This window comes from Phocoena phocoena, chromosome 1 (genome assembly GCF_963924675.1).
Source record: "Phocoena phocoena chromosome 1, mPhoPho1.1, whole genome shotgun sequence".
In the NCBI taxonomy this organism is placed as follows: domain Eukaryota; kingdom Metazoa; phylum Chordata; class Mammalia; order Artiodactyla; family Phocoenidae; genus Phocoena; species Phocoena phocoena.
The window spans coordinates 153,421,447-153,434,632 of record NC_089219.1 but is presented as its reverse complement, the minus strand read 5'-3'; the positions used below and the strand labels follow the sequence as shown (position 1 = coordinate 153,434,632).

Here is a 13,186-nt window from a genome sequence, read left to right as displayed (position 1 = left end):
GGAAGTTAAAGGTGGATTATTTGGGGGAAATTTACCCTTTCTTAGAGAAAGGTAGGGGGGAATCTTATCAGGCAGATTGCCTCACTAGTGCTGACCAGGAAATTAAAATTTCACTCCTGGGAGAGGCCGAAACTACAGTTTGGTGACGTATTAGGTCTTGGATGCGGCTTGAAAGTCCTAGTCTGGAAAACATTTCAGCTGTTTGGAAAGCCTTCTGTTAAACTGAAAAACCCTAGGTGTTCTGGCACAGACAGAAACTGGTTACCAAGAACCTGCTTGTAGGGCTGGTTGACATGGCAACCAGATTATTGTTATGTAATACAGGGATTGGTGCTACGATTCTAATGCTGTGGCTTCTCACTTTAAAAGGAGATAGCAGCTCAAGTGTGAAGAGACTCACCCGTCTGGATTGGCTGGGACTCTCTCACTAGGCTGGTAGGTGGGGAAACAAGCCCAAGAGGAAATAAAAGAGGCCTGGAATCCCATCAGCTTTACCATCAAGTGTATCCTTCCTTAGTAGCAGAAATGGGTCCTTTATCCCAGTTCAGTAAAATGTTGCCACGAAGCAAGTTCTGTTGAGCCTATAACCCAGGGGGGATCTTGGGCTCGTTTTGTATCAGTGCAATATATTTAAGTATATTTGCATACAAAAAAGTTAGAAAGAATACATGTTAAATTAATGAGAGATTATTTCTCAGGAATGAGGTTAACGCAGATTTAAACTTCCTACCTTTACATTTCTCCATTATTACCTTTAAAAAACTCATGCATTACTTTATAATCGGGGTAAAAAAGGAAAGACATTCAAATGGGAAAATACAGGCTAATATCAATAATGAAGTGGGTAGGCAAGTGATCTTTTTCCTTTTTCACGTCTCAATCCTTGTCAACTTCTTCATGAGCATGAATTGTTTTTCCAAAACTAAAATTTGTTTTAAGAAATAAAAGAAACTTCCCTCAAACCCATTTCACTTCTTCAAATTAAAATAAATGCACAAATCCTTCAACATTGCAAGAAAAAAGTAGTTTATTTCTAAATCAAATTAACACAGGATTTGGACGATTTATTCATTAAGCAAACACTCTGGTGAGAAAAAACTGAGCGCCTACTGTCTGGTAGAGACAATTCTCGCGATTTCCTCGCTTATTACGTGAATTTGATTAAAAAAATTTAAATCAAAGACGGTTTCAAAACACCCGTAACTTTCTAAAACGCGTGCCTTAGGAAGGAAGGGACGCCACCGGTTTATCGCCTCTCCTCTCACGTGACCCTCTCTTACCCGGGGAAGCCATCTTAAGCCGCGCCTCATAGAGGAAACTACAACTCCCAGAATCTTTGCGCTTTGCGTCGTGCTGGCACTTTTAGTGGCCGGGTCTTAGAGCTGAGCCTGTAGCCGGGCGCCATCTTTGACTCTGGCAGTGTTGGGTTTCTGCTGGTGTTGCTGCTGAGAGGACGGCGGGCGGCAGCGGCTAAGAAAGAAGAAAGACGTGGCAGCAAACGGGAGTCGGGGATAGTGTCGACGGTTCGGTAAAGTTTCTGTTCTCTGGTAACTAGACCCGTTTTTTGCTTCCCGGGTGGCTTGGGGCCGGGGAGGTGGGGGAGAGGGCGAGGGGAGTGGCCACGGCCTCCCCTCGCCCCTGGGTCGCGGCCTAGCCCGGGAAGTCAGAGCGGGTCCTTCGGCCCCGCGGTAACGACCCCCTCCCCCACCTCCCGGCCGCTGCCGTCGCCGGGGCGGGCTGGGAGCCCCAGGCTCCCGCTCCCATCCACCCCACCCCCACCCCACTTCACCCCACCCCACCCCCACGGCGCCTGCTCCTTTTCCCAACGAACCTTCTTCCCCTCCCCCACATCCGGTGTTGGTGAAACTGTAGGAGCCCGGAGCAGCCCCAGGAAGCCGACTTGTTTCCCTACTCCCAGAGGAGAACTGACACTAGATTGCTTTCTTTGGGGGCAACAGTTTCCGTAGTTGAGCGGACCCCCGCTGCCTAAGTCAAATTGAGTGCCAGGAGCTGATTTTACCTACTCTCATTCCTCTCCAGGGTCCCACTACTTGGGAGATTTTCTCAAACTCCACACACAGAAAGCCACCGACCTTATTCCGGTATCCTACACCCCTTCCCTACCTTAATTACACTTCCCACTCCCAGCCCTCAGCATCGGAGTCAAGAGCAACAGGGACACTTCCGTTCTCCTTGTAGGACTGATGAAACCGTAATGAAGAACACCCCCTAAACTCCCATAATCGGTGCGGATTCCTATGGGGAAGGCCCATATTGTTGACATCTTCCAGGCCTTGGTTCTGGACCTTGAGAAGGAGGCTGAACTAGTGATAGCGATGCTTTTTAGGGTAAATGTATGTAGGTATTGGGGGAAGGGGAGGGATCAACCGAGAAGGCATGGAAGTGGTTTAAAGCTAATATTTCAGTTTTTGCTGCTCATATAGAGTCCAACCTAGGAGTTACTCATTTACAGGCTGTAAAGCTTCTCCAGACTAAAAATGTTTGAAAACCAAGCATGGATTAACTCTCCATACGAACAGTAAATTGAAAATTCAGCTTCTGAGTAAAATTTAACTCCCAAAGCATTTTTTTTAGGTACCCACATTTTTTAAAAATTGTGTTACTTTTAATTAGAGTTGAAAGGCCTCAACTAGAATTTGCTGTTAATGACCAGTATGTGGAGTCTGATTTAGCTTTCCAGAATTGACATTTTGGGTTGTATTGCCAAATCACAGTCCTAAACGATGAATGTTGAATGATGCACTATGTTTTTGTTTAAATGAAATTTACTGAGAATAATTAACTTCAGAATTAAGGGAAATTGATGTTGCTATCATGAGGCAGCATACAAAATACATATTTTAAAAACTGAAGACATTTCAAGCAGGTATAGTTCTTGAAGCAGAAAAAACATGAACCTGGGATTTGGAGGACCTGGTTTCTAGCTGCTACTGATCAACTCTATTACCCTGGGAAAGTAGGCCTCAGTTCTTTTTTCTGTAACATGAGTAAATTGGACTGTTTGAATTCAGAACTCAGAAAGTTGGAAGGGATCTTAAAGTCCTCTGTGAAAGCGTTTGGGAATGTTCTCCATTGCTGTCATTTTTCCTCCAAAAATAACCTGGTTTGGAAGTCATTGGTCCAACGGGAATTTGACTCCCCATAGAAATTGGAGAAAAGATAATGCAAGTAGAGAGGAACAGCTGTTTATCTGTTTGAGGAGTAAACCCACCAATAGATTCTGGTACGAATTTCAGAGACATAAAAAGAATGAGTGTATGTACCTTAAGTGTACCAGTTTCCTCACTCTCTCCTGGCAGAAGATGTAGCACTTTTAGTGGTGCCGGGATTCTGGGATGTGTTCCTATTACGTCTAATACAGATGAAGATGTGGTAGAGGGAAAGATGGTGGCAGAAGGACTGGATAAAGAGGCAAAATTGCCCGCGAAAAAGAAAAGAAAGAAGGGTTTGCGAATTAAGGGGAAAAGGCGACGAAAGAAACTGATCCTTTCGAAAAAGTTTAGTAAGGATTTGGTATCTGGGAGGCCAGTTGCAGATGCCCCTGCTTTGTTGGCTTCCAATGCCCCTGAGCAGGATGAAGAAAGTCTTTTTGAGAGCAATATAGAAAAACAGATCTATTTACCTAGTACTAGAGCCAAGACCTCCATCGTGTGGCACTTCTTTCATGTTGACCCCCAGTACACCTGGCGGGCTATTTGTAACCTCTGTGAAAAAAGTGTTAGCAGGGGTAAACCAGGTAGCCATCTCGGGACATCTACTCTTCAGCGACATCTGCAGGCAAGGCATTCACCTCACTGGACCAGGGCCAACAAATTTGGAGTTACTAGTGGGGAGGAGGATTTTACTTTGGATGTACCTTTATCTCCCTCTTCCGCGGGAAGCAGTGGAAGCTTTGAATATATCCCTACTGATCCATTGGATAATAATGGAATGGGAAAGAAACGTGATAAATCAGTATCTGATGCCCTGAAGGCAGAAAGAGGGAGATTTCTCATCAAAAGTAACATTGTCAAGCATGCCTTAATTCCTGGAACAAGAGCCAAGACATCTGCAGTTTGGAATTTTTTCTATACCGATCCTCAGCACATCTCAAGAGCTGTCTGTAATATATGTAAAAGAAGTGTGAGCCGGGGCAGGCCGGGTTCTCACTTAGGAACTTCAACACTTCAACGACACCTGCAGGCCACACATCCCATCCATTGGGCAGTTGCCAACAAAGACAGTGGTGCAGTTGGAAATGGATTAGATGAAGCTGAGACTGAGAGAAATGATCTCTTGAGTGATACTTTGCCTGGAGAGAAGTCTACAGGCAGCCAGGATATAACAGCTGAGGACCTTAGTGACTCTGACTCAGATGAACCTCCTGTGTTAGAGGTTGAAAATAGAAGATCTGAGAGTCCTATTCCTGTTGCAGAGCAAGACACTCTAATGCATGCACAGGAACAAGAAACAACATATTGTGAAAATTCAACCTCAAGTCAAATAAGTCAAGCAATTATTCAAATGATTGTGGAAGATATGCATCCTTACAACTATTTCTCAACTCCAGCCTTTCAGAGGTTCATGCAGATTGTGGCCCCTGACTATAGGTTACCATCTGAAACTTACTTTTTCACTAAGGCTGTGCCTCAATTATATGATTGGGTCAGAGAAAAAATTTTCTTAACTTTGGAGAATGTTCAAAGCCAAAAGATCCACCTGACTGTGGACATATGGACCCATGACCCATCCACTGACTATTTCATTGTGACTGTACACTGGGTCTCTTTGCAAACTACACCTTCTTCCAGTAATGGCAGGATCCCCAATTTTAGAAAGTGGGCAGTTCTCTGTGTAACAGGTTTGGCCAAAGACTGTTTGATAACCAACATTTTACAAGAATTAAGTGACCAGATTGGTCTGTGGCTTTCTCCTAATTTCCTCATCCCTAGCTTCATCGTTTCTGACAATTCTTCTAATGTAGTACATGCAGTCAAAGATGGTGGTTTTACCCATGTGCCATGCTTCTTGCATTGTTTAAATACAGTCATTCAAGACTTTTTCTGTGAGCACAAAAGCATTGAGAACATGTTAGTGGCTGCTAGGAAAACCTGTCATCATTTTAGTCATTCAGTCAAGGCCCGTCAGATACTACAAGAATTCCAAAATGATCACCAACTTCCATGGAAAAATTTGAAGCAGGATGAAGCTGGCCATTGGATTTCTACCTTTTATATGTTAAAATGGCTCTTGGAGCATTGTTACTCAGTTCACCATAGTCTTGGTAGAGCCAGTGGAGTTGTGCTCACCTCCCTTCAGTGGACTCTAATGACGTATGTTTGTGATATTCTTAAACCATTTGAGGAGGCCACCCAGAAAGTGAGTGTGAAGACCACAGGATTGAATCAGGTGCTACCCCTAATCCATCATCTACTCCTTTCCCTGCAGAAACTCAGAGAAGATTTTCAAGTTAGAGGTATTACTCAGGCCCTCAATCTGGTAGACAGTTTATCTCTGAAACTTGAAACTGATACCCTGTTAAGTGCCATGCTCAAATCCAAGCCCTGTATCTTGGCTGCTTTGTTAGACCCCTGCTTTAAAAACAGTTTGGAAGACTTTTTCCCTCAAGGTGCTGATTTGGAAACTTATAAGCAGATCCTTGCAGAAGAAGTTTGTAACTATATGGAATCTTCATCAGAGGTCTGCCATATTGCAACTTCAGAAGCTTCTGGTTCCTCAGGCATAGTAGGAGCTGATTCATTTACCTCATCTATAAGAGAAGGCACCTCCAGTTCAGGGTCTGTTGATAGTTCAGCTGCAGATAATGTTGCCATTGGAGGCAAAAGCTTCATGTTTCCTTCTGCTATGGCAGTAGTGGATGAATACTTCAAAGAGAAGTATTCAGAGACCTCAGGAGGTGATGACCCTTTGATTTACTGGCAGAAGAAGGTGAGCGTATGGCCAGCTTTGACCCAAGTTGCCATTCAGTATCTGAGCTGCCCCATGTGTAGTTGGCAGTCTGAATGTATCTTTACTGCAAATAGCCACTTTCATCCAAAGCAGATCATGAGCCTGGACTTTGACAATATAGAACAGCTGATGTTTCTGAAAATGAACTTGAAAAATGTTAACTATGATTATTCTTCATTGGTTCTGAGCTGGGATCCTGAGAATGAAGTTATTCAAAGCAATGAAAAAGAAATATTATCTTAATTTCTTTTTCTTTTCTCCATTTAAAATGGGCAACTTATTGCTATGTTACTGTGTCCTAATTGCTATAATTGTTGTATACAGTTATACTAATTATTCTTTATGCACAATCTGGGGAAACCTGAAAACACAGAAAGGGCTGAAAATTCCTCAGGGGTAATATAATGTTGACAAAGTGAAGATTAAAGATTTCATAGTAGTAACTCAGTGTAGCTGTCACTTGAAATTTTGTTTATACCAATTGAGAGAAAAAAAGACTTTTAATTTAAAAAATATAGTGCAGCATTGAAAGGCCTTAGGCTATTTCTGGCTGGTAGATTGAACTAGTAATTGGTTTTAAGTAAAAATTTCTCTCAACCTGGGAAGTTTGATTGCTCTGAAACCAATGAAATAGAGAAAAAGCATACTAGTATCTCTCCCCATCACCACCATTTTTCTATTTTTTTAAAAACCCTGATTCATACTTACAGCTTGGCAAAAACAGAGTTCACAAAATTGTTTTATATTTGGGAATTCCTAATTGCCTCCTCATACTGGTCAGCGTTATAATTTCAACTTACTAAGTGTGGTAGAGTTGCCCTTTATATTTAAGATTGGGTCTCTATAGAGAGGAAACATGAGAAAACAATTAGGAAGAAATTACTTTTAGTCTTTGAATTGCCCTTTTTAACTTTTATTGTAAAAACAAAGATTAGCTACTTTTATATAATCTATGGGTAAATGACAAAAAGTTTACAGAATTGAAAAAGATTGAATGGAAATTGGAATGAAAGCCCCATGAGTATACTGTGACAAACCAGTATCCCTTTCCCACAGAATGTTTCTTTGAATTTAAGTGATCTTAAATGTCTTTTAAAAATTATACTGAATGATCCATAATACTGTATTCTTAACTATGAGATTATTTTGGCCGTAATTCTTATTTAAAAAAAGCAGTCAATATTTTCATGTGTTAGGAATCATTGCCTCACTGGTAAAATGAGAGAATTGATCTCAATTGATCTTGTCCCTTTCCACTCTGGAAGTATGTTTTTGTGATTGAGTGGGAGGCCATAAATGATGACTTTTAGTAAAAGTCTATTAAAAGTTTCAGACTGAATAACTAATGTAAGATCCCAATTTTTCCTTTTTTTCATTTTAGATTTGGGGATATTCCCTGCCCAAAAATTTCCTGGAAAATTGACTAGTATTAAGTGTGAGTAAAAGGTGTCCACTTTTTTTTAAGTTTTGATTTTAGTTTTGTCTTGGGTAGTATTTGGCAAGATTTAGCCTAGAAATTATGTAGTATTTATTACGTGAGAATCAAAATTGCTTTGTTACTGGGCTGGTTCAAAATTTAGAACTCATTTCTATGTATCAAAATTGTTTTTTGTTTTTGTTTTTCGTTTTTTTTGAAATTCTTAAATGGTAAATGTACCATTGTGAAATGAAATTTCAACTCCAAAAGTTTACCCTTTTACTAACTGGAGTAAATGGATAATTATAAAATCTATAGTTGAAGCCATCACTAGTAAAGAATTTGGATCTAGGCTGCATAAGCAAGCCTTTGCAGGGCCACCATTGAATGTCATGCCGGTGACACTGGTGTTGCTATAACAGAAGGAAAACATCTTCCCTTATTAGATAGAAGCTTTCTGTAATTTTGACAGTGCCAGTTCAGGATGACTATAATGCTGCTCTGCCTTCTACAGCTTGCTGCACCACTCTGTAGTTACTCTATAACTATACATTTCTATCTTTTTTGGTTAAACACTCCCTGAAGGTGATAAAAGATGTTGTGATGATATATATACATCCACATTGTACACATCGATATATGTGTGAGGATTTCCCTTCACCTTTATTTTGTGGGCTGGGCAAAATTAAGTGTAACATATTAATATACTTCATGATACTTTGGTAGAAGAGGAAGTTCACTATTTTTATAATGAACTCAAATTTAAAAGCTTTTGTAGTGTATTTTAAAAGGGAAAACTTACCCAAATGTTTTATTTCTACACATTTGTGTATGTGTGTGTGTGTGTGTGTGTGTATAAGCCAGTTAGTATATATGTATATGTATATTATACATAAAACACTTTATATTTTTACATACAAGTATGTTTTTATTATACAGATAATAAAGATGGGGGAAGGTTTCTGTTTTTTTCTTAATAGGTGAAGAAATCTTGAAGACCAGAAATTGGATCTTATTGAATTTTGGTGTTCTTTTTCTTTTTTCTTTTTCTTTTTTCTTTTTAAATTAATTGCTCGGCTATGGAAGATGGATTTTTTTTTTTTAATAATTCTTTGAATCTCAAGTTCATCTTTATATGAACTCTTTTTTGTTGTTTTTTTGTTGAGGAGATAACTAACCCTAGCTGTCTCCAGTTTGACAAAGGTTGTTTGAATGGACTTAAATCTCTCAGTAGTTGGGAGATGTTTTAAAAACACGCCCTGTGTTTGAATTGTGGCTGAGAGGTTTCCTTGGCAATGTGAGGAGGAAAATTCTTTCTGCCTCATTATTATTAATTCATGGATTGAGTGTTGGTTCGACCTACAGGCGTAATAGATTGGAACTCAGTGAAGACACAGACATTGCTGCTGAGAGCAACCAGCTAATCATGTAAGTGTGGAAATGTGTTCTTTTTTTCCCTGATGAAAGGAGTGAACATTTTTGTAATTTAAGGCATAATTTTCCTGGATCAGTGAGAAAATCAAAAAAATATTGTCAACACATTTTTTTCTTGTAATTGTTCATGAGTTTTTAGTTTTTTTGATGGAAATATCCCTACCCCCTCTTTTTTTGATAATATATGCACTTTATAAAAAAGGTAAAAACAATATAAACAAGGTGGACTCTTCCTGTAATTCCACCTCCTCAGAGAAAAGCACTGTTAGTAGTTTATCGTGGCATAGTTCAGTGTCCATACACATAGCTCTGCCTCACCTTTTTCTAATGACTACATAGTGTTCCTTTATATGGATGGATGTGCCATAATATAATGTATCCCTGATTGATAGACATTTGGGTTTTTGCCATTAAAAACAAAAAAGCCCTGCATCCAAAAACAGCTCTGTACACACATATATGTGAACTATCTCTTTGAACCACTTCTTAGATGCGAATTTGTAGAATTGTTAAAATTCCCTAAAGAGATTATACCAATTTACTGAATTAATAAAGTCTTTTTGATTTTTAAAAGTTCTTAACACATCCCTTTTAGTGAAGATATTCATCTTTGGCCGTGTTGCTGATAAACCTTTTGCTATGTGAATGTTTTTCATTTTATGTAGTGAAATCCATCAGTTTTATTACGGTTTGTAACTTCGGTGTCATGTTAAGGACAGGTGTTTTCCATCCTGAGCTTATAAAAAAAATAGCATGCATTTTTTTTCCCCAGTATTTGGGTGGTTGTATATTTTATATTAAAAATGTAATCTGGGCTTCCCTGGTGGCGCAGTGCTTGAGAGTCCGCCTGCCAATGCAGGGGACACGGGTTCGTGCTCCAGTCCGGGAAGATCCCACATGCCGTGGAGTGGCTAGGCCCGTGAGCCATGGCCGCTGAGCCTGCGCATCTGGAGCCTGTGCTCCGCGACGGGAGAGGGCACAACAGTGAGAGGCCTGCGAACCGCCCCCCCCCAAAAAAAAAAAGTAATCTAAGGATTGTAATTATATGACATTGCCTCTCTTCCTCCCATTAAGCATTGTCAAATATTGCTTGTTTTTTTGTTCAGCATAGTTACGAATTTAGAATCTTATATAGTGCTTTTAGTGAGCTAAAGCCTCTTTGCCATGCTTGCTTTTATTCCCTTGGAACCTTTTTGTATGAAGTAGTAATTGTTTTTTTCAAATGGGTAGCTAATTTTTTTGGTTAATTTCAAATGCCACCTTTTCCAGAAATTGCTTGGATTCTGTTAATCTTGTACTCATTTATTTGCCAATATTACATTTAAATGTTATCTTTCACATCTATGATAATATCAGGAAGCACAAGGCCTCTCATTCTTTTTAAGATTTTCCTTATTTTTCTCAGTTACTCTAGGTTATTTTGCAGTCTGTCAAGTTCCAATAAAAATAAAGTATCACTGAGATTTTGAATTGAATTGCATTCAATGTTATTATCTGAATGATTGTTGCTGGCACATAGGAAATTTATTGATCTTTTAAATATCTTATTTTAAATTTCTTTAGTTGATTGTTAGATTTTATAGTTTAGAAGCATATAATGTGCAGATACTAAATTTTTTGCCTCATCCTTTCTAATCTTTATACTTTTTTTTCCTTATTGCATATACTGGACTCTGGAACAGTGTTGAATGATGGTGCAGACAGCGAGACTTTTTTTTTTGCCTTTTTTTTTTTTTTTTTTTTTTTGCTTTGAGTGATTTACCTCCAGTGTTTTACCATGTCTCATGTGTTGATAGTTTCTGATGAATTAGTACATTCATGCTAAGGAGGTTCCTTGTAATTTACAAAGAGTTTTTACTGGGAGTAGATGTTGTGTTTTAGCTTTCTTTTTTGTTAAGCCATTTTAACATTAAAAAATTATAATTTTCAATCTTTTTTTCCCTCCGTTTTTCTGTTTTTGAAATCTTAAGATACCATAGAGTTTCTGTTTTTAGCCCCCCTTTATTCTATTAATGTAATGAATTTCCCAGTATTAAACCATTCTTTGTCCTGGAATAAACCTTCTTTGATCATGTTCTTTTCTTTAAAAAATTTATTTTATTTATTTTTGGCTACATTGGGTCTTTGTTGCTGTGCGCGGGCTTCTCATTGCGGTGGCTTCTCTTGCTGCGGAGCACAGGCTCTAGGCAAGTAGGCTTCAGTAGTTGTGGCTCACGGGCTTTAGAGTGCAGGCTCAGTAGTTCTAGCTCATGGGCTTAGTTGCTCTGTGGCACGTGGGCTCTTCCCGGACCAGGGCACGAACCCGTGTCCCCTGCATCGACAGGCGGATTCTCAATCACTGCGCCACCAGGGAAGCCCCTCTTCTGCCAGTTTTTAAATACTTATTTGGCCACACTGGGTCTTAGTTGCAGCATGTGGGATCTAGTTCCCTGACCAGGGATCAGACTTGGGCTCCCTGCATGGGGAGCGTGGAGTCTTAACCACTGGACCACCAGGGACATCCCCCTCCCCCCCAATTTTTAAAGTTACCTTTTGGTGTACCCTACAAGGCGGAATGCATTCCGTGTGTTTGCGGTCAGAGGAATCCTGGTAGTGGATTGGTGAGGTGCTATTAAAGGTCCAGCCCTTCGTGGATCAGTGATGGTCAGGTCAGTTAGGGCAAACTTAAATTTTTTATGTCTGTGTTGCATTATATTAGAAAACTTAATGTTATTCTCAGCATAAAACAAAATAATCAGTAGCCACCTGTAATTCTACTACCATGGCCGTAACTGCTGCTAACATTTTGGTCTGTGTTCTGTTGGCAGGGTCATGCTCTCTCTGAAACCTGTAGGGAAATGATCCTTCCTTGCTTCTTCTAGCTTCTGGTGTTTGCTGGCAATCCGTGTCATTCCTTGGCTTATAGATGCATCGGTTTTTGAACATTTAGGTTTCTCGGTGGTTTTTCATTGTTAGAAGAAATTGGTGATGAACTTTCTTATGCACTGTTATTTTGCATATTTGTTGAATATTAATCTCAGGATAAATTCTAGAAATGGAATCGGAAGTCATAGGGTATGTACATTTTGAAGGTATGTTTAGTAACATAACTCTTCTAACCTTGGTTGCTGACTTAAAGGCTGGTTTTTGTCATGGCCTGCTGTTCTTGGATTAGGAATTGTTAGTAGGAAATATGAAGGAATTTGATTCAGCTGATTTCAAATTGTAGATCAGTGTTTCTGTTGTTGTTGTTGTTGTTGTTTCTGGCCGCACCTCTCAGCATGCAGAACTTCCCCTATCGACTGCACGCCCTGTGCAGTGGAAGCACAGAGTCTTAACCGCTGGACCACCAGGGAAGCCCCTAGATCAGTGTTTCTGAAACCTGACCTTCTGATGTAGGAGTTTGTAGAAACCCCTTCCAAATTCTGGCTTGTGCTCTTGTCGTGTATTTTTACTTCTCTAGAAGCTTTCTTTCTTGAACCCTGTAGTGCAGGGGGCCAGGGTATGGCAGGGACTGAGGCGGGAGGGAATATTGGTCATTTTGCATAAGCACTATTTTATGGGTCAAGCCCTGAGAACTTCTTTTGCTCCTTGTTTGCAATTGGTGTGCAGCTCTTTGTCCATCTTAATTATATTAGCTATTAGCTCTACAGATTTTTCAGGGGTAATTGTTTCACCAATTTTTCTAGTGAGACAGTTTTTCCCACATACTTACAATTATATACTTTTGAAATAACAAAAATGCTTGTGAAAATATTGGAACTTCCATCCAACAAGATGAAAAAAAATCTGGTTTGTCAGAAATGTAGATTTCGCAAATTATCTTGTGTAAAATAATCCAAGTCCCATTAATAATCTAAACTGCAGATCATTTATTGAGTGTGCAGTGCTTCCCTAGTTTATGCCGAAGCACCATAGAGAGTGCAAAAGAAAGAAGCATGGCTATTCTTTTTTTTTTTTTTTTAATTTTATTTATTTTTGGCTGTGTTGGGTCTTCGTTTCTGTGCGAGGGCTTTCTCTAGCTGTGGCAAGCGGGGGCCGCTCTTCATCGCGGTGCGCGGGCCTCTCACTGTCGCGGCCTCTCTTGTTGCAGAGCACAAGCTCCAGACGCGCAGGCTCAGTAGTTGTGGCTCACGGGCCCAGTTGCTCCACGGCATGTGGGATCTTCCCAGACCAGGACTCGAACCCGTGTCCCCTGCATTGGCAGGCAGATTCTCAACTGCTGCGCCACCAGGGAAGCCCATGGCTATTCTTAACAAAACTTTTACATTGTAGATGAGAATGTACAACTTTCACATCAGAATAAAATGTGAATCAGTTTTCATAAGGCTCTGTTATAGGCAATATAGACATACTAATACAATTAAAATTTGGTTTTAACAATGT

The 13,186-nt window shown here is 39.9% G+C and overlaps 2 protein-coding genes across 2 annotated transcripts; both read left to right on the top strand.

Annotated features, from left to right (window-relative positions):
• Positions 1-3,270: 3,270 nt before the first annotated feature.
• Positions 3,271-6,839, top strand: ZBED6 (zinc finger BED-type containing 6). The gene has a single exon (XM_065896787.1). The coding sequence runs from the start codon at positions 3,271-3,273 to the stop codon at positions 6,211-6,213; it is 2,943 nt and encodes a 980-aa protein (XP_065752859.1). The 3' UTR covers positions 6,214-6,839.
• A 1,032-nt stretch (positions 6,840-7,871) lies between these two features.
• On the top strand, positions 7,872-7,970 carry LOC136140177 (uncharacterized). Its single transcript, XM_065898262.1, has one exon. The coding sequence runs from the start codon at positions 7,872-7,874 to the stop codon at positions 7,968-7,970; it is 99 nt and encodes a 32-aa protein (XP_065754334.1).
• Positions 7,971-13,186: the final 5,216 nt, after the last annotated feature.

Coding starts and splice junctions, on each gene's coding strand:
- LOC136140177 (XM_065898262.1), top strand. CDS start 7,872: ATGACTATAATGCTGCTCTGCCTTCTACAGCTTGCTGCACCACTCTGT.
- ZBED6 (XM_065896787.1), top strand. CDS start 3,271: ATGAGTGTATGTACCTTAAGTGTACCAGTTTCCTCACTCTCTCCTGGC.